Raw genomic sequence first — 25,445 nt, 5'->3', positions numbered from 1 at the left:
TTCGTTTAGGCACCTGCCTGTTTGGCCCACATAAAAATGGCCACACTAGAACGGGATCCGGTATACCGCGCCGACCGTGCACTGCACGTGCCGAGTGCCGTGACTCATACCACATCCTTCTGTGACTCTATCGTTATCTGTCCTGCGTTTCAACGAATCTGGAATCTTGCTGAGGTTGTTTGGCGCGGAAAACAATACCTTGCCTTGTCGAACCTTGACAAACAATACCTTGAACAAAAACCATGAACAAACCTTGAATAAACAAAACCTTGACCTTATCTTGTTTACCCTGTTCGTCGAAACCGGTCTCACATTGCAAAACCTGCCAATAATCTGCGTATTTCGGTAACACTGTCCTGTTGTATCGCCAAAAAGACAAACTTCTTCAGGAAATAATAAATGCATATATCTTCCAAGAAACAGACTCGTGTATGAGCAGCACTTCAGGGGCCCTGACTAAGCGCGAGATAGGGCTACTGGAACGAGATGAACGCCTGCAGGTGTTTACGAATCAACAAATGAGTTGTCATTTTACTATTTTTTACATATTTTTGAAGATGACATGAGCTTTTCTCACGTTCAACGCTTGTGCGTGTCTTTCCTCTCCTTGGTCCTTTGTTTTAGTTGGGCTGTTTCGCTCTTTCAGGAAACTTCTAAACATCATAAAAAAAGAGGCATACAAGCGAATACAACCATTTTCAACACATCAATTTTTTTGGTAATTTTTGCGATTTCAAAGCTGCGTCCCCCTATAAGTCCTTTATTGCAGAGAATACTAGCGACAATTACCGAGTAATTAAGGTTAGTTGAAATAATGTAAAAATGGTTAGCTACGATATTTAAGAACACTGAGGGCAAATTGAAGTTGACATGTCATGATAGATTACTGTATTCTAATTACAGTGGTGCTACTTTCGCTGGATACAGAGATTTCAAAGCTAGAAAGCCCAAAAAAATGAAATATAGGTATCCTCATGATCGGCTCTTTTAGCTAAAAAATTTCGGTTCACCGAGAAAGTTTTTCGCCGCGGGTAATCGCTGAGGACATGACATTTTCGGACAAAAATTTTGAAATTGTGAAAATTGTAAGACACTGTCAAGGAGATATTGAAGATAATGAGCCATTATTCTGATATATAGCGAAATCTTTCTTTTAAAGCGCTTCCATCGGTCGCATCAAACAGTTAAGACTGCCACAAAAAACCAATGGGGAACGTTTTTGACGGTAGCAAATATGTTAATAAAACAAAAAATACAAGATTGCCGTTCGGTTCATAAACGGTTTCCCGCTCAAAAATGCTTTTGTACAGAATTGTTGGTGCAAACAATTTTTTATTGAGAAGAAACGTTGGATCGGGCTATCGGCCCTGTGCCACAGTTAACATTGGAGCAAGAACAGCCATGTCGGCTGGCTCAATGAAGAAAGCTCAAACTTTGCGCGAGAGACTATTGTCAAGCACGGGAGGCTCCTATGAACGGAATTCTATCTGCCAGCGCCGGTAGCTATTTGAATGTAATATTATAAACGCCGTGTCGAATAATGTATGCTACGTCGCTTACGGTGGATAGGCAATTATTGCTGCGCGATACCAAAGCGATGAGAAGGAAAAATATGCAAGCACTAAAGTGTCCACTCCAATTTGAGCTTGTGACGGTGCACCAGCCAATGCGTCCGCTAATGATTATCGTAAGGTAAGTGTTTGATGATGTTCATAATGGTGATGCAGATGGTCTTGAGCCATTGGTGCTGCACATGGCTGCCGTTGCTTCTGAGGAAGACCACCTCCGCGTTGGTCTCGGAATGCAATGGCCACTCGCCCACACCGCGCAGGGGACCAGGGGTTCTGTGCAGGGAAGAAACGTGTTTGCCCGCAGGCGCGCATGTTTGCTTCGGTGTCCGGCATAATGAGAGGATAGCCTGTTCACACCGCTCGCGAATGTTAATGCGATAGACTGAGGCCCATTTCACATGCTGCGACGGGTACGAAAATTGTTCGGCGCAGTCGGTGATGTCGCAGTGCGATTTTCGCTCGGTGCTTTCACGTGCAACACATACCTACCGAATTCGGTCGGAGTGACCCGCTGGGTTGTTTGCTATTTGCATAGGCAACTCATGATGAACCACGACATTAGCAACACGGAATGTGTAGTTATAATCAGCGTAGTTTTAGATGCAAGGAAGTATATAGTACCCCTGTCAAGATAGCGCTAATCAGAATAACGTGACTTCGCCTCTTTAGCACGCGCTGCGCATTTGGCCTGACCGACGATATATGTTTTCTTTTAGCTTACTGATGATGACCGCATATGCTACAGTCTTCTGTACGTCTTTCTGAAGCGTTCGTTGTGACATCTTCTAGTAAATAATTTCGCGTTTGGCGTCCGTAACTAGAAATCAAGCTTCAGGCATAGGAGCACGAACTGAGGTCTCTATAAAGCACGGACACCTAATACTCGAAACTAAGTACTGACAAAGGCACCCATTGTTTTGAAACCGGAGGGAATAACGAGAAATGATTAGTGTGCCTCGGTGACAACTTTAGGTTACCTAGGCAGGACATACAACGACATCACTCTCCAACAAAGACAACTTAAGGTTACCTAGACAGGACATACAATGACATCACTCTCCAACGAAGCACGCACAGTTGGAGACACAATTCAGTAGACCGCGTATTCCGTAAACGAATACGAATCTGATAGCTCTATTAGCAGCAGCAGACGGCGCTAAATTTGTGGAGGTAAAAGTATAGATCCTGTACTCGCACCTTCACACAACTGCATTTCCAGTTGGCGGCTAATACTGGAGCTATCGGCTTCGTTTACAGACCACGCGGCTCACAGACTTTTGTTCTCGACTACACTCTGCCTATGGGAGAAATTGTCCATGGCAGAACCAACTTTCCGCTCTCGTTCCTCAGGCTATATACCATCACATGCCAGCACACTAGTGGCGGCCAAGAATCATGGGCCGAGTTAACGTACAAACAACTCAACGGGTCCGGTGCCAGGCTGTTTCTGCGACGAACAGTGTCGATCTAACTTAGGCCTGCATCCCGTGGTGCGGTATCAATGGCGACCAAAGCAGCTGACGCTGCATGGAACCGTGGGCGCGTGGCGGCACTACCATGGCTGCACCGCTCATACGGATGCTCTTTTTCATAGTGCAGGTTGGACACAATGAAAAGGGCTTTGATCAGTTTTGTTCTCGTTCTTCCTGTACCACCTCTTGTTATCTTAGGAAAGCTCATGCTAACTATACTCGAACCGTGCTTTATAGGTGCTCTTTGTTTACGTTGCCGTGTCGTTTTGCATTTTATAGAGCTCTCTTAGAGCTCTTTCTATTGGTTATAGCCCCACACAAAAAACCGAAGTTTAAGATTTACTTTTCGCTAAGATCCCAGAGGCAGCCTGTCTACAATAGTGATGCTGAGCTTAAAAAAATCGCTTTTGCAGAAAGAAAATGGCGCAGTAATTGTCTCGCATATCTCGGTGGACACCTGAACCACGCCGTAATGGAATGGAGGAAGGTGGGAGTGAAAGAATAAAGAGAGAAAGAGGTGTCGTCGAGGTGGTCTTTGGAATAATTTCGACCACCTGGGGATCTTTAACGTGCACTGGGATCGCACAGCACACGGGCGCCTTTTGCGTTTCGCCTGGGCCTAAGCCACCAAGCTGTATTCTGCGTTAGCATTTAGCTGAACGGGGGCAAACGGCGTCCCTATATGTTTCGAAAAACAGCTGTAAGTTGCTTACTCCTGATTTATACTATGCTTTGTTTTAAACACAAGAGTATGTGAGGGATATGGAATATATCTAAATATGCCAGTCCGAAGAAAAGTTCCGAGCACTGTTGTCGGAACTGTGATGTAAACCCATGTTCATCTGCTGTTTTCCTGCTTTTCCTCTTCCTGTCCTTTCCCGACCAATTGACTGATGTGAACGCTCTGTTTAAACCTCTTTTTCATCCTCTGCCATATCCTGTACAAAAAGTTGGCACATGCTGTACGTATGAATGTTTGTATGTATTCCCCCCTGCAATTATGCCTTCATGGCGCTGCAGAAATGTAAATAAATAAATAGAAGATGGTCGAGATGCGGGAAAGCTATTCGCCATAATGGGTAGTAACTGCGCGGCGTTGAACAAGTAAGACAGGGCGTTTATGAGACTTGAAACGCTTGGCCAGGATAGCAGCTTGCTTAAACTGCATATAAGAAAACAATTCTTGTTTAGGGCTAAATAAAAAATGGAGGCAAAGGACTAAACATATGAAAGCAGATCTTGCACACTGTCTTTTCTACTGTCTTGTCTCTCGCCAGTTCCCTTAATTGCCCCCTCTATCGTCCACAGTACTCTACTGGCATACCAAGCTGGCTTCTCGTGAGGAGTATCAGCTCGGCCTGGCGTGGTAGGCGAGGAACGTTTTCAGCACTTTATGAAGAGTTTTAGTACTACTACTATTAATACTACTACTACTACAACTACTGTAAAAGCAGGCTCAAAGATAGCTAGAGGCGAATTCTTCTGCATATTTCATTTGAGTGTAGAGAAAATACCGGCATAACCATGATTGTTTTCAAAAAAATGAACAGTAAAGATCTCTTACTCCGGCCCTTCATAGCGGCGATGCTATCATCCATAGTGATGTTTATTAAGAAAGGCACATTACTTGATCTCATTCTTCTGTTCCGTCTACATTGCGCTTATGTTCGCGCAAAAACACTGTCGTGCGGTGCGCTGTTATGCGCGCTGACCTCCTGAGAGATATCGTAATCGATCAGCGTAGGATAGAGGCAAATTGTAAGATACGGCATGGATCTGTGGCGTAAGTATAGGGCGGGTAAGTAAATGTCTGTGTTACCCCGCACAAAATCATTGAAAGAAATACTTTCAGGTTACAAGAAACTTTCCAAAGTTGCCCCTGTGCATAAAGCAGGACCACGAGGTAGCGCTTTAAATTACCAGCAGGTTTCACTTAGAATTGCATGTACGATATGTGAGAATGTGGTTTTAAAATAAATTATAAAGTCATGAACGTGTACCGTCTCCCAGATCCCCAGAATCGCTGAATTCATGATAGTTTCTCTGACTTAACTCAGTCAGTTGATTTGACGCATGGTTTCCAGGAGCACTTGACAATCGTTTCTCTACTGACTGCTTGATTCTTGATTTTAAGAACTTATTATTATTGAAAAACATTAAATATGTGTGATATAACAAGTGCGGCTATAAAGTGGATTAACAAATATTTAAATTTAGGACGATAAAAATTGGTGCTTAACGGGGAGCAATCCCGTGATGTGATGCGTCCTCAGCCCTGCCACAACCGTTGGACACCGAACCACTGCTGTTCCTCGTTTGCATCTATACCTCCTCTGGTATTTGATCGCAAACAACATTTTTCGCCGGCAATGGTGCTTAGTGCAGAATTATTCCGACGTTCTCACTGCTTCACATAACGACCTCAACAAAATAATCGTGTGGTGCACCAAGTCGCATATCGATATTAACTTGCGAAAGCGGTTGAAATGTGTTCACCAGTAAAGATCCTCGTGAGTTTTTTTTTTTTTTTGCACACTAAACGCGACCAAGCTGCTATGAATTCATGAGCATAGATATCATGGTGTTGGTCTCACCCCTGATTTTGCATCGAGCCGGCATATGTATCACGTGGTAATTGAACCATAAAGAGTTCTAGGCTTTCCGCGCAGAAATCCTTTAAGAGTGCAACTCCTAGCAAATTAATTATTCTAGAAATCTAATATGCGATCTGTATTGAAATACCGTTGTGCTACACGGTATCCGTGAAGAAATGATAAGAAAATACAAACCTAGCAATTCGATTTGCTTTTAGTTTTTATTCCAAGAGTTTCAGAGAAAATCCAAACCTAGCAATCCGATTTGCGTTTAGTTTTTATTACAAATTATACAAGGAATTAAACGGTCTTGAGTGGGAAGCAAAGCCTAGGTTGAGAGCTACTTGAAAAGCATAGAAATTCGACATTTTTTTATAACGTGATTCACTGTCGTGCTGGTATAAAACGGGGGAGATATTTTTCCGACCCTGATTACGTTAACATTAGACAAGTAGTTTGTAAAACCGAACTGCTTATAGCCTTTTTTTCCTGGAACTATAAGTGAACTAAAGAAGTCACCGCCGGATGTCGCAATAATTTTGTCAAGCACGGTAACATTACTATTACTGATTCACAGTAGTACAATGCGCTCAGCATAATTTTCCGTCCATAAGCTGACATACGTGCATACCCCGTTATGTTTCCTGCTTTATGTTATGTTTTGATCCTTTGTCCTCTTCCACCGCCCCGACCAATCCCAACCGGTGTTGTTGGAACACCGTTAAATTACTATATAAATTTGGCTTACCTAGCTCTGGCAAATGCGGCCACGCTGTCCATAAATTCTTCAGACAGGAGCCGTTGTTCTTTGGTGACGTTCTTATCGACGAGCACGCTACCCGAGAGGAGCCGGAGGTCATCGCCATAGGAGGAGAACAGGCCCGCACCGTCACGTGGTCTTTGCCATTCCTCGTCCAGCACAAAATGGCGCACCTGGGCGCCAGACTTTGTGGCTTCAGTTGCGTAATGTATCATCGGGCAATGGTGGAGCACTCGTGTGCCAATTTCGGACCCCTTCGAAATCTGTTCCTTGCGGGACAGGCCGGTACCAGCGGCCGCAATTAACCAATCTTTCATGCTAATGGGGGCCCCGTGCGCGTGAAGCAGGCGCTCGACCACTTCTGGGTAGGAGGCATTGGTCAGGTTCATGGCCTCGATCCACGACCTAAGCATCCGGTCGTACTCATGGTGCGTGGAGCCCATCAGGAGCTGCATTCCTTGGAAGAAGTCCCGGTTGTCAGGCAACTGCATAGGCTCGAGTAGGAATGGCTCGGCGGCCAAGTCCAGCTGTGATAAGCTGAAGTTCGACTGGAAGTAGCTGACAAACTGCTGCTGATCGAGCCGTGACATGCAGCGGACGACTTCTGCATGAAAAGTAGACTTTTGAAGCGACAAGCTTCACTACCCGCACCACAGCCGCACTTCGCCTGAGCCGTCGGAGTCAAGATTTGCCATAGCGGCGCATGCGCGAAACCGAGTGACGTCACACGAGACACAAATAAAAAATAAATGAAACACAAACAGTGCGCCAGGAAACTCTCATATCCCGATGGACACCCGAACCGCGCCGTAAGGGCCTTAAGGAAAATGAAATAAAATGAAAATTGGTTTTAAGGGAAGGAAATTCCTGTCTCTCATATCTTGGTGTACACCCGAAAGGAATGGACACCACAGTACATGTCTCTAAACCACCTCTAACACAGCACCGTATTCACTACACGCACGCCTCCTCCTCCGCCTCCGTACAGGCAGTGTGTGGACGGCCGAACGCCTCCACCGTTATCGTGGTGCTCCCAGTGCATTGTGCGCCAACTGCGACAGCCATGACGTCGAACCAAGCACAACTGCAGCATTTCGCTCGTATATCCAGGCTTAACCAGAGCTAAGCCACTGCCTAATTTTTTTACGACGAACTGGAAATGCTTTACTTGCTTTATGCAAACAGGGCTTCAGGTCTGTCTAGGACAGAGGGGATAGAAGGGAAGGGACATCTATAAAGTATACAGGGATAATTTAATGCGAAAGCACTACTGGTACCTCTACGAGAAAAGCCTGCGGCGTGTGTTAATGTGTGTACTCACAGATAGCACTGAAAACCACAGCGATGGCAAGAAAAATTCAGAGTACAATTAAGAGTCGTTACGTGCTGTGTAGGCGAAATCATCATTGTGTCATCGTGAGCGTTCGACCTCGATGCAGATTGAGCACTGAGGAGAAATGAATTAAAGACGCGGCTCCGCGGTTCGAATACCTGTCGCGACCTAGCCTCCGACCTAAGAGAAGTACGCTATATGCAACCAAAAATCGTCTCACACAGCTTCTAGCGGTATACGACGAGTGGTTGCGTCATAATTTTGATATGAAAATTGTTACTTGAGTGAAGGAAATGCGCAGTAACTGTCTCACGTCTTTGGTTTGGTTTATTGGGGTTTAACGTCCCGAAGCAACTCAGGCTATCAGGGACGCCGTAGTGAAGGGCTACGAAAATTTCGACCACCTGGGGTTCTTTAACGTGCGCTGACATCGCACAGCACACGGGCCTCTAGAATTTCGCCTTCAACGAAATTCGGCCGCCGTGGCCGGGATCGAACCCGCTTCTTTCGGGTCAGCAGCCGAGCGCCGTAACCACTGAGCCACCGCGGCGTCTCACGTCTTGGTGGACACCTCAACCGCGCCTTAAGGGAAGAGATGGTCTGGGAAGGCACAGATTTAAACATGCATATGCCGTCCGTATGCATTCTTGTCGCAAGCTAGCCTACAACTTGACATTATGTAATATGCAACGAGAAATCGTATGACTCCACCCGGACCCGTGTACGACAAACGTTTATGGTTTATGAGTTTATTGAGGTTTAACGTCCCAAAGCGACTCAGGCTACGAGGGAAGACGCAGTGGAGGGCTCCGAAAATTTCGACCACCTAGTGTTCTTTGCACTGACATCGCATAGTACACGGACCTCTAGCATTTTGCCTTCATTCAAATGCGACCTCTGTATGTACGAGAAACGGTTGCTCATCATATTAGAATGAACATAGTAGTCGGGACAACTGGAGTCACACTGAGGCCAGCCAGTGTGGGTAAATATAGACGAACGAACATGTATATGACTGTCTGAAATGGGGGGTGCTTGATTTGCTGTGTGCGTCCTGCGGCCGCTTGATGATGTCACCCTATTTTTCTTACCGTCGCTGGGATCTTCTGTACCATTTGTCAGTACACACACTAGCACACGCCGCCGGCTTTTCTCTTAATGGGACTAGTAATGATTTCGCAATAAAAAAAATTCAGGGGGCACTTTGACTGTTTAAAGTGCGTACAGGCGAAAGCGTTTTCCGCACCACTTTGCCTATGTGACATTGGTGACGCCACCACTGGACGACGTCAAACATAATCGATGACGAAGTAATGAAAAATTACTAATTAGCGGCTAATTACTGATTAATGACTAAATGCTAATTAACTGCTAATTAATGACGCTTAAGCTTCGCCTTTATGAGTGGAACGCGACAGCGTGTTGTAGCGCTGCCAGGCAGTCCACGGAACGCCACCCCCCGTTCGGCGCGATGCTTTGCCCTTTGAACGCAACGCTTTTTGAGGAAAGGAAATGGCGCAGTATTCTTTGTCATCTCGGTGGACACCCGAACCGCACCGTACAGGAAGAGAGGAACGCCACCCCCCGTTCGGCGCGATGCCTTGCCCTTTGAACGCAACGCTTTTTGAGGAAAGGAAATGGCGCAGTAACTGTCTCGCATATCTCGGTGGACACCTGTCAAAACGCGGACACACCTGTCTACGCGGCTGTCGACATGGCTGCCGACACGGTTGTCCACACGGCTACCGAAACGGCTGCTAACGACCGTATGAGGCAACAAAGGCTTTCGCCTTAAGCGAACACGGGTTCTCCGGCTCAGTTGCAGAGCGCTCAAACCACTCAGCCACCGCGGCGGGTGCCCCATAAACCAAAACCAAATCTACCATGAGGAAAGGAAATGCGCAATAGCTGTCTCATTCTCGGTGGACACCTCACCCACATCGCGTAGGAAGGGAGGAAGGATGCTGTGAAAGGAGGCAGAGAGAAAAAGGAGCTGTAGAGTGGACTCACGAATCATTTCGACCTCCTAGGGTTCTTTAACGTGATGATATTGCACAAAACACAGTCTTTAATCGTATTCGTTTCAGATCCGTTAAATTTCGGTTCCTTTGAAACGTCGTCGCCGCGATCTGGATTCCATCCTGACACTTTCTGCTCAGCATCCGAAAGCAATGGCCGCTGTACCACCGTGGTGGCCACCGCTTTGCTGTATTTGAATGCAACGCCATTTACCATATATATTTAAGCCGTGTCCACCCCGTTCGCGCAATTTTTCTTTTACAACAGAAAACCTCACGACGCGCGCAGAACTCAGGTGCACAGGCGAGTAAGAAAGGGTTTACCTGGTGCGGAGATGTTGCGACAGTCGGATGCCGTGCAGCATTTGGCGTGAAGAGCCGCCTGTCGAGTCCTGGCGAGCCCCGTGGGACCGCTGTTGTTTGCTATCGAGGTGAACAGAGACTGCGAGAGGAGCACTGCACGCCGAGCGTTCAGCAGCTGCGGTCTGCACAGCAGTCCGGTCATCATAATGGAGGCCGAGCCGTGGGACAGGGGTACCACGTTGCCAGGATCTCCACCAAAGGCTGCGATGTGCTTCCGCGTCCACTGCCAGGCTAGCAGCACGTCTCGTACTCCGAGGTTCGAAGTGTTGCTGCTGTTGGCGCCGCGGTTCAGAAAGCCGACGACGCCCAGGCGGTAGTTGGGCGCCACCACAATGAGGCGCCCCCGGGATGCCAGGTGCTGCCAGTCGAACATGCCGTTCCAACTAAGCACATAGGACATCCAGCCCGTGGTGAAGAACAACACCGGGAGAGCTTCGCCTTGGAATGAACATCTGCTTGGTGTGTAGACGTTAACGGTGAGGCAGTCATCCGATACGTTCTTCGGCAAGTGTTGTCCGATGTTATACATGAGAGGCTGTAAGCATGCTGCATAGAGAAAAAAAATTTTGGGCACGTTTTCAAGGCCGGGCCAAGGAACTCTTGAAAACGTAAGCTGCATGGTTATACTTGAAGCGCCAACGAGAGCGTCACTGCGTTACAAACCGTTACTGTCCGGAGATGAAATGAAACGGATAATATTGTAGCCGCTGTCTGAAAGAGATAAGCTCTTACTCAGCTGCCATAAACGGTGCTGGAGAAAATGCTCACTTCTGGAGCAGTAGCTTTCTTCCATGGTGTGCACGAAAAGCGCAAGGCTTCGATTGCAGTAAGTGTTAACACTAGAGGCATCCACATGGAATATATATTCAGCGCATTCTAAGTATTTGAATGCCATAAAAGGTAATAACCCAGAGACGGCACACAGGTAATAAAACATCCGTGGCACAGGAGAAACGTGAACATGCAATAAATAAAGTTACCAATTGTATTGAAAATATGTTCGCCCTTTCCGAAAGTGTATGCGACGAGTGCCATTATGTAGTGTTTAAAAAGTTTCCGATATCGTTAGGTGCACTAAAGTCTCAAGGAAGCACCATTTATGAACTTGAAAAATGTGGAGTGGCTGGTGTCTTGGTCATACAAAGGGTCTGAGTGCTGTTTCATTCGCAAAAGGCGTGTTCCTTTGACAGTGACTCACAGCCCTAGAGGTGCGGCGAAATTGTCGACTAAAAACAGTTGAGCGGATATCTGAACCGCGTCGGGATGAGAATACCACCTTGAAACTCGTTGCCGAGTTCTGAACAGTGGCGCCAGAAACGCTTGGCAGCACTTACCAGGACCTTGTTCTGCAGCAAAAAACGGTGACGTGAGCTTGTCGACGCTCCCAGCGAGCTCAAACCGGCGCTCTGCAGACACATTACTGCCAAAGGGGATGCCCAGAAAGGCGCGGGCACCACGGCCATCCACCGTCTCGACGCTCAAGCCATGAATGACGCCGAGCGAGCTGTTGACAAGGAGGTCTTGCTCTGAATCGAGGCACGGCGCCGGCGCACGTTTCGGGACGACTCTGGAACTTACAAGGTAGAGAAGGCCGGCGATTCCCAAGAGAGCAAGTAATGCCACGATGACAATTTGTGCCATCCTAGTATTCGGTGGCAACTGTCCATCCTGCCCGCGCACGTAGAGAGCCGTTGAAATTGGGGAGGTGGCATCGCAGGAAGGTGGCACCATTGCGGGCTCCTTACGGGGCCTGGAGATAGGTGACGATTCAGCCGAGCTGAGGTCTTCATTGCTGGCGGATTTTTTCGTGGCCGGTGAATGTTTCGGTGGATCTTTCAACCCTTGTGGTACGTCAGGTAGCCCAGGGAGTATTACACGGTTATCTAAAGCCCCTCCTGGACTTGCGCTTTGCGGATCGACTGCGGCTTTCACGTCGGGTGCGTTTGGCTGCATCTTATCAGCGTGGTGCATTTTATGCGAAGCGCTTTTAGCGTTTTTTGGCGCCGCGACAGTGGCCGTCACCTCGGGAGAATTTGAACGCGCTTCCCCTATGCGGCGGGCTTTAGGCATAAGACTGTCCTTCGGGGAATAATGCTTCAATCCTTTGGGAGGGGAGGCTGATCTCGGCTTTTGCTTGGTGACTTTTGTGGGCGATGCGATGGACTGACCGCGCTGAGGAGTTCTTGAAGGCGAGGTTGGCTTCCGCACCGAATGCGAACTCGGGCTAGGTGAGCGGCGACCGGTCGACATGTTAAACCGCGAACCTTATACCTGGAGTGAGCCAAAAAGAAAACGAATGGATAGATATAGCCACATTTAGACAGCCATCATCTCAGTGATAAATATTTCAGACTGTCTATAGTCTCACTTTCCGGTAGATCACCGCCAAGGCTTTTAAGGCGCAGTGTCAGGGGCACGCAGCGGAAGAAACAAACCTAAGGTTCTGACTCAGCACTGCGTCAGGTGCTCCAATGTAAGTAACACGGCAGGTATGCAAATCAACGCGTAATGTAAGTAAAGAGAAGAGGGTACAGGCAGATAGAAAAAGAATGAACCTACCGCTGAATATTTTCGTTCCGTCAACGGCGCAGGACAGCTCGTGGCAAGCAATCCCGCGAGATAGAGAAGCGCTTCTACTTCTTCACAAAACAAAATTCTAGGTCTTTGTTTAGCGGACTAGTTCGAAGCTTTTCAAGGAAGTATATAAAAAAATTTATTCTCAAAGAATAAAAAGATCTTGGGAAGAAGCGGCTACGACATGCTTTTAACAAAGTGGTGGTGGTGAAAAACATTGATCTTCTATCAAATTTTTGCAGAGAGGTGATTGGGGTAGGGCACTATTGGCCCCTTCCCCTCACAATACTAGGTGGAGCCCCTATTCCGGGGCCCCATCGGCAAGCAACGCCGCCCGCGTCCGTTGAACCATGGCCTTTGGGTCTTTAGTTTTTGACAGCCGAGCAGGGTGCACTGCATATCAAAATTAAGGTTTAAGGCAAACAAAGATGAGGCGATACACCAGTGGCGTAATAATATTAAAAAAACACGTAACACATCAAGATTTACTTTTTTAGTAGCACACATGCACTTACTGGACCGTTTCACACCAGTTATTTTGTTTCTTGGCAAAGGAAATGAAAAAAAGAGGGAAACGAAATGCGGACAGCACAGACGTACAGTATTTGTCAAAAGTTTAGAGCCCAGGGGGTTAACTTCCAAGCTTTATATTGGGACTCCGGGAGCATTCATGGAATTCCTACCTATTGCAGGAGGCAGTACCAGAAATATTCTCATGTCCAGGAAATTTGGAGCGCCAGAGATTCAGTAAGAACGACACAGTGTGGCTCAAAAGAAAACCCCCTGGGCTCCAAACTTTTGACAAAGGCTCTACCTGCATACGCCAGTGTGAACTCGATTCTGAGCCTAGGCCGGAACGCTTTTTGTGAGTACCGACATGCTCGCGTCCATCATGGGCTCGTTTTCTGCTGAACGTTACTCGAGAATCAGCAGATATGGTGTTCGTAGAACGAGTCTTTCAGTGTTTGGTCAGGAGGGCTCGGGGCTTGATACGAATGCTCCAGTTTAAACAGTGCGCTGATGTTTGAAACCTACACCATCTGTGTGATTTAAAAGCTGGAGGGAAATCAACCCGCCTGGTGAAAATGTCCTTGTCCGCGGCAGAAACAAGGGCATTTAGCGATGCTGATTGCCATAAACTTTAAGGCGCATTCCTTAAAAACTCCGCCTTGTAGAAGTGCGAGTAAGAAGTATCATCATCATCATCATCATCATCATCATCATCAGCCTAAATAAGCCCACTGCAAGACAAATGCCTCTCCCGTATCTCTCCAGTTAGCCACTGCTGGCACAGGACTGGGTTATGGTTTCTGGTTTATGGGGGTTTAACGTCCCAAAGAGACTCAGGCTATGAGAGACGCCGGAGCCCTTCACTACGGCGTCCCTCATAGCCTGAGTCTCTTTGGGACGTTGAACTTCTATAAACGAAACGAAATGCAAGTGCCTGAAGCACAAGTGGCATTAAACGACCGATGACCAACTTGTGGACAACTTTCATGTTGCGTGAATTAAAGCGTGAATGGAATAATTTTTTGCGACATGACATAATTTGGTATGCCATTAAGTGTTCAGTAAATGGTATAACAAGAGGCAGCTTTCTGAAACAATGCCATTCTTTGGTTGCCCGGAAGCCGTCGTAGTACGCAGAACAGTTGAAAGAACTGGGCTAAGTTTGAAGCAATAGGACTGTTCATGAAAACAGATATATGCAAAACATCAGATACTCTGCAGTCTCCAGGTCCATCTGAGAGTTTCATCTTGTAACGCACTAAAGGAAGGCAACTGCTCGGCTTTCCGTACAAATGCATATTTTAGCAGCTCTTCGCATACAGTGTCGACATCGCCCGGCCGACGAGAAAGGGGGTGTTACTGACGCAGTGTGCAGCCATTCTGCTAGATGGCGACACCGCCTTTTAAGAAGTAAAGTCTCTGGAAACGTTTGGTAGAAACATGGTAGAAACCTGCGCGTGATTCAGAACAACAGCGCTGGTAGCAGTTCGAGCCGATATTAAGGCGAAAGCCTTCTTTAATGCCGCATACTGTCGTTAGCAGACGCGTCGGCAGCCGTGTCGGCAGATTTGTCCGCCTTTCGGCGTCACTGCTTAAAAAGAATCTGCGCCGAGGGTGGGAATTACACCGTGGTGGGAATTGAACCAGGGCCTTTGGAATTTCAAACGGAGACGCTACCACCCCGCCGCGAAGGCTCAAGGTTAGAGTATGAATAAAGCCGCATCTAGTGAATGCATGGGTTTCATAAATAAAATAAAAGGAATACAGTCAATAAAAGGGAAAATAAAAGATAAAAATAACAAAATGATCAAAAATAATAATGAATAAATAAGAAGATATGAAAATAAAAATAAAAAAAAACAACAAAAGTAAGAAAAGGAGCAAAAATAAAAATAAAAAACAAAATATGAAAAATAAAAAGGATAAAAACAAACAGTGCGCCAGGAAGCGCTTTCGCCTTGCAGCCCTTTAGAGAGCCAAAGTGCCCCCTGAATTTTAGCTGTCTGCTTTCACTCAAATTTCTCTTTTTAACGCGATAGCATTAAATGCCTCGTTGCTTAGAAAATGCGGCGTCGGCGTTGTGGGGGACTTAAAAATTCAGGGGACACTTTGGCTCTCTAAAGTGCTGCAAGGCGAAAGCCTTTCCTGGCGCACTGTTTGGCATTGACTGCGAGACTGTTTGTGCTGTACTAGTGCTTTATTTGACTGGTGACGAGAGGGTATCTGTTCTCGCTTCGGCGAGCGCGGTTTCGGCCGCTTATCTGGTTTTTCAGCAGCGTCCGCTCCGGCGGACGCAGTTGTTGCTGCGACGCGAGTCTTTTCTTTCCTTTTTCTCTTTCCTCTGATCATTTAACTCTCCTCTATCTGCACGTGGCAGCGGTGGTGGCTCGGCTGGAGCCAGTTGGCAGGCCCGTGCAATTTCCTTTTCATCCTTCTGTCAGTCACAACAACAACAACAACAACTTTATTTGACTACACACTTTGACTACACATTACAACTACACACTTTGACTGCTTCTTTAGCAGGTCTCGCTCTTTGCTTCGATGAGTTCGCTTGTATCCATGGCTCTGTTTGCAGCAATGAGGTATGTAATGTGGTCACCCACGGACGCCTTACGCCCCCGTTCCGAGCGGACTTTTTTTTATTAGTTGTCGTCTGCTCCAAAAGGTGGCGTCAGGCATCCGTGGGGGACCTCGTTACTTCGAATCAGCTCACTCTGACGTCATAACCATTTCGACCAACCGAAAAGCATGACACCTCTGCTGACAACCTTCTGTCGACAACGATGAGGCATTAAAGGCTTTCGCCTTAATAACGTACATGACTATGGCAGGTGGTGCCCAGAGAGCAACCTAGGCCGGGTAGGGTGCCTTGATGCGCGCGCCCTCTCCTCTTCCGGAGAGGCAGAGAGGGCATGCTCATCGAGGCACCCTAAGCCTAGGAGGCAGGTCGGCCACCTAGGCCACGTGACCTTGCAGCGTCATCACAAGCTGTCCATCGGATAGTAAGCAAACTGTCCACCGTGGCAGGTAGTAGTTAATTATTGGTCGCTCCGGAAGATCAACCCGGCCCGCACAAAGCTCACCGCTGGGAGGACCCGCCATCGTATGGCAGTGGCGCATCGCTTAACCGTTGCACCACTCTTCCAGGAGAGGTATGTGGACTCCCAAGGATCTATGAATGTAAAGAAGAGATTGACATTCGGCATATGTGGGAATTGACCCACTATATCGCGTCATACCCTTATGGCGGAGATCATGCCCCCCCAATTTTTGGATTGTGTTTACATTTGGACCGTAAAAAGATAGCAGAAAGGTATTTTCTTACCCCAGCACTACCCCTAAGTTGTGTTGAAACTTGTAAACAGAGAGAGAGAGAAAAAACACGTACGTTTTTGAGCGTACGGAAAGTGCGGAAGAAAGTGTTATGTATAACGGCCGCGCGCGTTTTCTCAATGCGCCTGCCGGATTTGTACGTATCTCTGTCACGTGTCCCGCCCTGATATGCAGGAGATAAGGCAAGCACATGAGGTTGTAAAAACGCCCAGCATCAGCAACTTCGTACTGGCAAGGATGCGTGGAAAAAGAACACAGAGTTAACACCCTGTTTCTTCAACAGTTGAAAGCTTAGAAGACATTATTCTACTTCTGGGTGCCCTCATCAATAAACGCCGCAGGAATGCTGTTTCTAAGTTCCGGTTTTGTGGTGTCAGATGCTATCATGGTACCATTTAGAACTACACGTGTGATCTCTAAAGGTTGCTTTTGTCAGATTAGCACGCCCTTTATTTGCGCCTTAGAGTAACGGTCGGTTAGATAGATAGATAGATAGATAGAACTTTTATTCACGTCAATTGCCAGACAACATAAATCAGGCCTACCAAAGCCTCAAAGGGCTTGAGTGGCAGCGCCTGGCAGACAGCTAACATTGGCAAAACAAAGGAAAATAGAGACGTTGCAATGAACTTTGCAAAAAAAGAAAATGGTCACCAAACAGAATGAAACAAATATATAACTATTACAACATCAAGAAAGATTACAGTGATTTGAAATTAATACAGTAAATAGCTGAAATAACTACGGGGCAGGAAGCAACACGGAGACATACCGCAAAGTTTTTTTCAGGGTGTATTTAGTTTTCATGCGGAGTACAGTAGGAGGCAAGCTATTGAAACAGGCAGGTACATAGTAATGACGTGTACGCTTACCGTACCGGGTTGAGGAGCGAGGAATGCAGTAGCGGTATTTTGGTCTTAAATCCCGAGCAGGGACATATGGAACGGTGAACTGACTGTACCAGAAGTGTTTTAGCACAATAGTTTCTGTTAATAAAGAGTTAAAACTTGGAAGCTTTAGTCTTCTAAAAATATCAATGTCATTACCAATGGACAGGTCGTAAGCAATATTCTTTAGAAGCAAACGCAAAAGCGAATTCACCCTATGTTGCCAGCGAACCGTGCAGTGACCATAAACAGTAATTCCGTACCTAAGTACACTATAGGCTAGAGCATGTACAACACATTTACGGACAGAAAAAGGCATAAAATATCTAATGTTATACAGGACACACGATACAGCACGAAGCCTTTGGCAAACAAAAGAAAGGTGCGATTTCCAAGAGAGATCACTGTCGAAGGTCAGGCCAAGATATTTGACCGAATGCGCATATTCAACTGGTACACAGTTGCAATTAAGACAAGAGGAAGTATGCAAATAAACAAGGTCAGTTAATTCAACTTGTTTTAATGGGTTATGAAAACAGATCAGTTTTGTTTTAGAAGTATTAACATTAATAAGATTAAACTTAAACCAGTCCATGGCTTTAATAGCAGCTATCTGTAATGCTGTAACAGCATCAGTGTATTTCTTTGCACATGCAACAATAACAGTGTCATCAGCATACTGAAACAGCAAAGATGGCACACTGTTAGCAAGGTCGTTAACGTATAGATTGAATAATAAAGGACTTAATATAGAACCTTGCGGGACTCCAGAGGCAATTGCCGTGAAATCGCTATGGAATCTTGAAATCGACACATATTGGCGCCTATCTTGTAAAAAGTTAGTAAGCAGTTCCAAAAACGAACCTCGAAATCCCAGCGCAGAAAGTTTATCAAGCAAAAGAACGTGGCAGATGCTATCAAAAGCCTTGCTAACGTCCAGAAAAAGAGAACATGCGACTTGATTCTTATCAAAAGCTGAATTTAGCACGTCAGAGAATTCTTCAAGAAGAACCGTTGTTCCTTTTCCTGCTATAAAGCCGTACTGACAAGGTGATAGAACACTGTGCGTATTCAAAAAATTCGTCATGGTGAGTAATAGATGCTTCTCAAAAATTTGGCCAATGCATGGTAGAATAGAGATAGGTCGGTAATTACTCATAATGTTTCTGGAGCCACCCTTGTACAAAGGTATAACTTTAGCAGTTTTCATTGAAGCAGGTATTATACCAGTAGAAATGATAGTGTTAAGGATAACTAGTAGAACACCTTTAATTACTTCAAAATTTCTGCACAATTCAGAAATCGTGAGGCCGTCATGACCAGGAGATTTGCTACGTTTAAGACTGAAAAGTATACACCTTAAATCACTTTCAGTAATATCAGGAAGGAAAGCAGATTCCATCACACTGAGAGGCATAGGACAGTCGGTAGGAGGGGTTCGAGATGCACCAGAGACCAGAGAAAAAAAATTGTTGAAGTCATTCGCAATGCTCTGTCCATCTTTATGAAAATGCGAGATGAAATATGTATCATTGTAGATAGCAGCGCTCCCTCCTTTCAGACTATTCACCAATGACCATGTTTTCTTGCTGTTAAAACGTGCGTCATTAAACTGAGACCTAAAGTGGTTGCGCTTGGCCAGACGGATCATGGCGTTGACACGGTTTCGTTCATGTTTAAACTGCAGTCGTAGCTGAGAACAGTTTGGGGCACGTCTTGATCGAGCCCAGAGCAGATCCTTCTCTTTAATGGCTGCCAATATTGCGGGAGACATCCACTTATTGTCTAAATTTCGTTGTTTAACATTCACCATGCGGGAAGATTCTGCTTTGTGTGAACGAAAAACATCGACGAACCGATCATATAGGTCCGCAGGGGACACACTGTGTATAAAAGAATCCCAATCATGCTTTGCTATTCTTTCGTCAAGACGCTTATAATCAAGTACTGAGACCTTTTGCTGGCTGTGCATAGATGCAGGATGGCTGGAACTATCTGTTAACGAGCAACAAATGAAATAGTGGTCTGCAAGCTTGACCTCAACCACAGCAGACCGCACCGACAGGTTTTACCGAAGGGCTTTACCATAACGGCTTCCCCCGAAGTTAACGACAATGCTTAGATGGTTTAGGGGGTGTGTCCACTGATCTCCTCTAGGGGGCTGGATGGCGCATCGGGCGCCCGTAAGTGAAGCCACCGGAAGTGAGCGGCCTTGTCCCGGAAGTCAGCCTTTGGCAGTGCACGAAATTGGACCTCAGCATGGTTTTTCAGTTCCAGCTTTGGTTTTCCACTTAGCATTTCGTTTTTTCGCCGCTCTCGTCTTTTTTCATGACAATACCTACCTGTTGCGCCGTCAACCGAGCGGTGAGATCAGCAAAGTCTTCAGGAAAGACGTTTCAAAAATAAGGGTCCATTGCATTGCAATGGGACGACACTAGCATACGACAGGACGTCGCTACACACAGAAAGTATGGAGCCTTGTCGCTCAGCTCTGTGTCGTCCCTTTGAGCTAGCGTCGCCAACTCTGTTCTTTACTGTGATGCACATTCCCGCACTCAAGTCCAAACTGTGCTATCAGTGGGAGATAAATTCAAGAAATAAGTGGAAGCCTTCACCAGGCAGCCGACTTTACAGAATTATGTTTAGACCGAACCGAAGCGAGGGCGAGTCTACTGTCTGGTGAGTTGCCGGCGGCGTTCGGTTAGTTCACATCAGCACCTTCAAAAGGCATGGCACTGCTTTTTCGTCGGAGTGTGTCATGTACTGCCTCGTAATGTAGCAAGTTATGTCTTAATGGGCTTTTATTCATGATGCTTAATGCAGTTGACTTCTAACAGCGCTTCTCATGCGCTGCAGCATTCGTCTTTCGCGTCAGTCGTTTCTCTCGTGCTGTGCATCTGAAACGCGGCTGTGTTTTGGAGTTAGGTTAAAAGCACGTCTGGAAGGTAAATGACACCCTGAAGCGATAAACATCACCTGCCATTGATGAGAAGAGTCACCGTCCGCCACCACCTCGAAACTGAAACTGTGGCAGCTGTATAACGAGTAGCTCTTCGAGTGTAAGGATATCGGCGCCATCGTTCGCCTTTTCTTTGCTACACGAAAATTTGGTTTTAAGGTGACCAAGTCTCATTGTCATTCCACTACCTCTTCTTTACGCTCGGAAGACAAGAACCAGATGAGAACACATTGTTTAGTGCACGTGCCCCTTTGCCGCGGCAGGGTGAGACCTGCATGCCTGTTTTCTTCGGTTCCTCTGAAATTACAGGGTTCTGTACACAATGATCACATTTCTCGCGTTCAGATTGTTAGTTCCTTGCATATAACAGTAGACATTACACGAGAACAACGCAAAAAACTGAGAACGAAAGGGCGAAAGACGAGACTTTTTGCGTTGAAATACACAGCAGACACCCGACTTCCGGGACAAGCCGTTCAACTTCCGATGTCTTCACTTGCGCTCGTCTCGGAAAGCGGGAATGCGACATCCAGCCACCCAGTGGAGATCAGTGGGTTTATCATCCCAAAGCGACTCAGGCTATGAGGGACGCCGTTGTCAAGGGCTTCGAAAATTTCGACCACCTGGGGTTCTTTACCGTGCACTGACATCGCACAGTACACGGGCCTCAAGAATTTCGCCTCCATCGAAATTCTACCTCCACGGCCGGGATCGATCTAGCGTCTTTCTTGTCAGCAACTGAGCGCAATAAACACTGAGCCACCGCGGCTCCTTTATAGGGCTTAAAGGGTACACATTGGAGTGCGGCCGTCACTTTGGTTCTGTAGACTGGCTGTTAAAGTTGAGTTTAAGTGGACAGCAGATGGTTGTCCTCATCCTCTTCTCTCGCGACCGTTTTCCGCGAGCGCTTAGAAGTCATGCTGCAGTAAAGCATTTGCCTTTTCATTGTGAATTATTCTGGAAGTGGCACAAATTAGTAAGGCGCTCATTAAGGCGCTCGCCTACCGAGCCAGAGTACCCGGGTTCGAACCCAATCCCTGCGGCCGCGGTTCGGTGGAGGCGGAACGCAAAAGGCGCCCGTTCGCTGTGCGATGTCAGTGCACGTTGAAGATCCCGGAGACATCCACTACGGCACCTCTTTCTTTCTTCTTTCACTCCCACCTTCGTCCCTTCCCTTGCGGTGCTGTTCAGGTGTCTGTCGAGATATGTGAGACAGATACTGCGCCATTTCCTTTCCTCAAAAACCAGTTTACCAATTTTTACAAATAAGTAGTTTTTGTCACCATCATCGTAATATTCATCACCATTATGACAACGAGAATAGTTATCTTTTGAATAATCCTCCAGTCTTTCTACCATCATTTTTGTTTCTATGCGATAATTTAACGTGAATTAGCATGCTATATTTATAAAGCGCGTGATTGTATACAACCTGCAGCGCCGAAATAACCGGTAGTAACAGCCTTAGTGTTCCTAGAGCGGTTGCAACACAGCAGTATCGCGTGTATATGTGCAGCACAATAGTGACTTTGTTTGCGTCCACACCAGGCAGTTTCAAATACAAACATAAGTTTCATACGATAAATGAACCCGAAAACTCGCCCTTATTACTTTATTTTACAACTGTTAAGAAAGTTTAGGAATATCATGGCTGGCTGAAGAAAACTGGTTTACTGGGCTTTCAATGGGTTTATAGGGAGAGCCCACGCATTTCTTCCCTACGGCCTTTGCAAACTGGCTCTTGGCTTAGCCGGGTACAGCCTTCGTACGGGTACCTCCCAACACCCCCATCTTAGACAAGATGAAATTAAAAACTGAGGGACTGATTAGCCCACATGATTGGCAAACCATTGCCCATTGTGCCTCTGAAACTGTGAACCTACGGAGACATAGCAATTAACGACGAATCATACCCAAAACAATCATTTGAAGCTACGCTATGCAGCTACGCTCGCAGTCGGTGCTAAGAACGGCTGTTCATATTATCTTGAAATGCTTTTTAGGAATACAGCCCCGACACCGGTGTGCATGACCGCGTTTCCGTAAGTGTAATTCACCCGCCCTCACGTGATAGCTTAACGTGTTGAACAGCGTTCATTGTTTTCAATTGTTCGGTCACTCAGCTACAGAATTATGCTTCTTGACACTTCGTTTTCTTTGCTTTAATGCCTACACAACTCTTCGTGACTCCCACTCATGGCACAATTACGATGCTAGTGCGACCTTGCAGCTATGGGAAGGTATGCTTCACGAAATTTATTGCGCCACCGTTTCTTCATCGCCACAAATGTCGCCTCATTTTATGCGAAGCATATTGCTAGAGCTACCACTCACGCCGTCGGCGTGGGACCCCTAGACGTCACACCACGTGACACCGTGACGTCACACCACGTGACACCGTGACGTCACACCACGTGACATAGGATGAGAGAGGCGGCCTCCACCTCGCGCCGTCGCCGTGGGACCCCTAGCCGTCACGCCACGTGACACCGTGACGTCGTCGTGACGATGCCATCGCACAGACGCCGGAATGTCCTCGACCGGCATTCCCGCGCATTTCGAACGCGCGTTCACACTCGGTGTAGGCCTAGCGCATACCCAAGGGAGCATCATCTTCAGCGATTCCAAAATGGGTATCAATAATTTCGCTAAAGGGCGAATTACAAACACCTCCCTTAGAATCCTTAACGCAACCAAATTCTCACCAAATTATTCCCAATTGATATGGGTCCCAGCCCATTCGGGGAATCCGGGGAACGAGGCAGCCCACAATAAAGCCCGAGGTTTCGTCGACCGGGCAGTGGATGAGTCTGGCTCCCTGAATTTCACGAAGGACTCCATGATCACATATCATGATCTCACCAATCATTTTAAACTAGAGAGGAGAATTTTACCCCCTCCAGACAAAAGACTTACTAAAGAACAAGAGGTTACGTGGCGTCGTCTACAGACGAGATCGATACGCACCCCATCACTCCTCGCGCACATTTATCCAGATCTTTACAACCCAAACTGCAAACACTGTGGCCATCTTGCTACCTACGATCACATCCTGTGGGACTGCAAAATAGAACCACCTCCGGGTGATCTAGTTACAGCTCCTTCTCTCGAGCGGTGGGAGATCGTGCTGGCTAGCTCTGACCCCAGAACGCAAGTTTTGGCGGTGAAGTGGGCTGAAAAAGTCGTCGAGGGCTATGTACTCTCGACCACTTAACGCGACCTCTTGCCAAGCTCTTCCCGGCGAATAAAATGTTTTACAACCAAAGGTGAAACGCTCGCTCCACCGGGCAGGCAGACGCGGCTTCCGTGGCAATCCAGGCACTCACCCAACGCGTCTCTCGGGGTTAGTCGGAGTTCCGCTGTAGCCATGCCGTTGTCTTCCCCCACGACGAAGGCTTCTAGTGGTTGTATTAAAATGACCAAGTATGCAACCAAGGAAAGCCATGTATTACCAAGCCTAGCCACCAATATGCTTCGCATCTGACTAGGCTTAACCTTAGCTAAGCTTCAGCCATATTATGCGAAGCATATTGCTAGAGCTACCACTCACGCCGTCGGCGTGGGACCCCTAGACGTCACACCACGTGACACCGTGACGTCACACCGTGACGTCACACCACGTGACACCATGACGTCACACCGCGTGACACCGTGACGTCACACCACGTGACACCGTGACGTCACACCACGTGACGCCGTGACGCCACACCACGTGACCCCGTGACGTCACACCACGTGACATAGGATGAGAGAGGCGGCCTCCACCTCGCGCCGTCGCCGTGGGACCCCTAGCCGTCACGCCACGTGACACCGTGACGTCGTCGTGACGATGCCATCGCACAGACGCCGGAATGTCCTCGAGCGGCATTCCCGCGCATTTCGAACGCGCGTTCACACTCGGTGTAGGTGAAACGCTCGCTCCACCGGGCAGGCAGACGCGGCTTCCGTGGCAATCCAGGCGCTCACCCAACGCGCGTCTCGGGGTTAGTCGGCGTTCCGCTGTAGCCATGCCGTTGTCTTCCCCCACGACGAAGGCCTCTAGTGGTTGTATTAAAATGACCAAGTATGCAACCAAGGAAAGCCATGTATTACCAAGCCTAGCCACCAATATGCTTCGCATCTGACTAGGCTTAACCTTAGGTAAGCCTCAGCCATAATTTTTTTTTACTTTGTTTACATGCCCGGCAGTCTTGCGCAAGGAACGCAGTTTTTCAAACCAAAGCACTTGGCTCTTTGAAATTAAGTATTATATATAATAAGAAAAGCCCAATATTCTTAACCAACTGAGAGTTTTTGGAACAATAATCAAACGTGACAGTCTATTTCAGTTTCTATTGCGGCGTTTACGGTGGTTTACACAGATGCGTTCAACTTCCACGCTTCTTGAAGCGTGGAACTTGAACGCTTTAGATCTTCGACTTCGTTAGAGTAAAATATAAAAAAACTTCACTACTCCTCTTCTTTTTCTACTATTAAACTTTCCAGGTTGTAGTTAAAGACTGAGGTGCTTTGGAACACCTAAACTTATTGATTTACTTTGCCACCCACTTAGCTACACTAAAGCAAAAGCAAATGACACTTGGCTACATAATGTGCCATAGCTGAACTTTCGCACTGAAGTTTAATTGCCGAGAGAGCAGACGCAGGATCTCTGTTGTTAGTGCCATAGTTTGTTGGAACCGGGCTGGAAGCCAGAGTGGTCACTAACAGCCAAGGACCACAATCACGCCTTTGCACTTCATTCCTAGACGACAGAGCGTCATCAGATATAATAGTCAATCAGCGCAGTCAATATGGATGGTAAGGTATTATGCTTGCTTAAATGGCTGGGCAGTGAAAAACTCTGAACGCGAGAAAGATCTTATTTGACGCTATACCATTCTCGTGTATCTCTAACGCCTGAGCACGCATTGTGGCCTCTGTTGTAAAGGCACAAGAATGAGACGACGGATAGGGCTTCTAGACCAACGCTCCTTGTCGCACTGGATTGACCTGGAGAGCACTTCAACCGAAGCCCTCTATATCCGCGGTGCACAGTGCAGGAGAAGCCCATACGCCTGTTTTCAGC

General features: G+C 47.0%; 1 protein-coding gene across 2 annotated transcripts; it reads right to left on the bottom strand.

The window, feature by feature from the left end:
• Nucleotides 1–1,451: 1,451 nt before the first annotated feature.
• LOC149371910 (carboxylesterase 3-like) lies at nucleotides 1,452–23,939 on the bottom strand. Of its 2 annotated transcripts, none has more exons than XM_089566216.1 (4): nucleotides 23,704–23,939; nucleotides 10,073–10,657; nucleotides 6,386–7,001; nucleotides 1,452–1,844 (listed from the first exon to the last, which is right to left on the bottom strand). In XM_089566216.1, the coding sequence occupies exons 1-4, from the start codon at nucleotides 23,855–23,857 to the stop codon at nucleotides 1,676–1,678; spliced, it is 1,524 nt and encodes a 507-aa protein (XP_089422342.1). In that variant the 5' UTR covers nucleotides 23,858–23,939; the 3' UTR covers nucleotides 1,452–1,675. The 2 variants fall into 2 exon arrangements, with proteins under 2 accessions (XP_089422342.1, XP_089422341.1); XM_089566215.1 differs by lacking the exon at nucleotides 23,704–23,939 and adding an exon at nucleotides 11,446–12,374.
• Nucleotides 23,940–25,445: the final 1,506 nt, after the last annotated feature.

Source organism: Amblyomma mixtum, chromosome 1 (genome assembly GCF_055824585.1).
Source record: "Amblyomma mixtum isolate Tamu chromosome 1, ASM5582458v1, whole genome shotgun sequence".
NCBI classification, from domain to species: domain Eukaryota; kingdom Metazoa; phylum Arthropoda; class Arachnida; order Ixodida; family Ixodidae; genus Amblyomma; species Amblyomma mixtum.
Note: the sequence above shows the minus strand (reverse complement) of the source record. Positions and strands in the feature narration are given on the sequence as shown.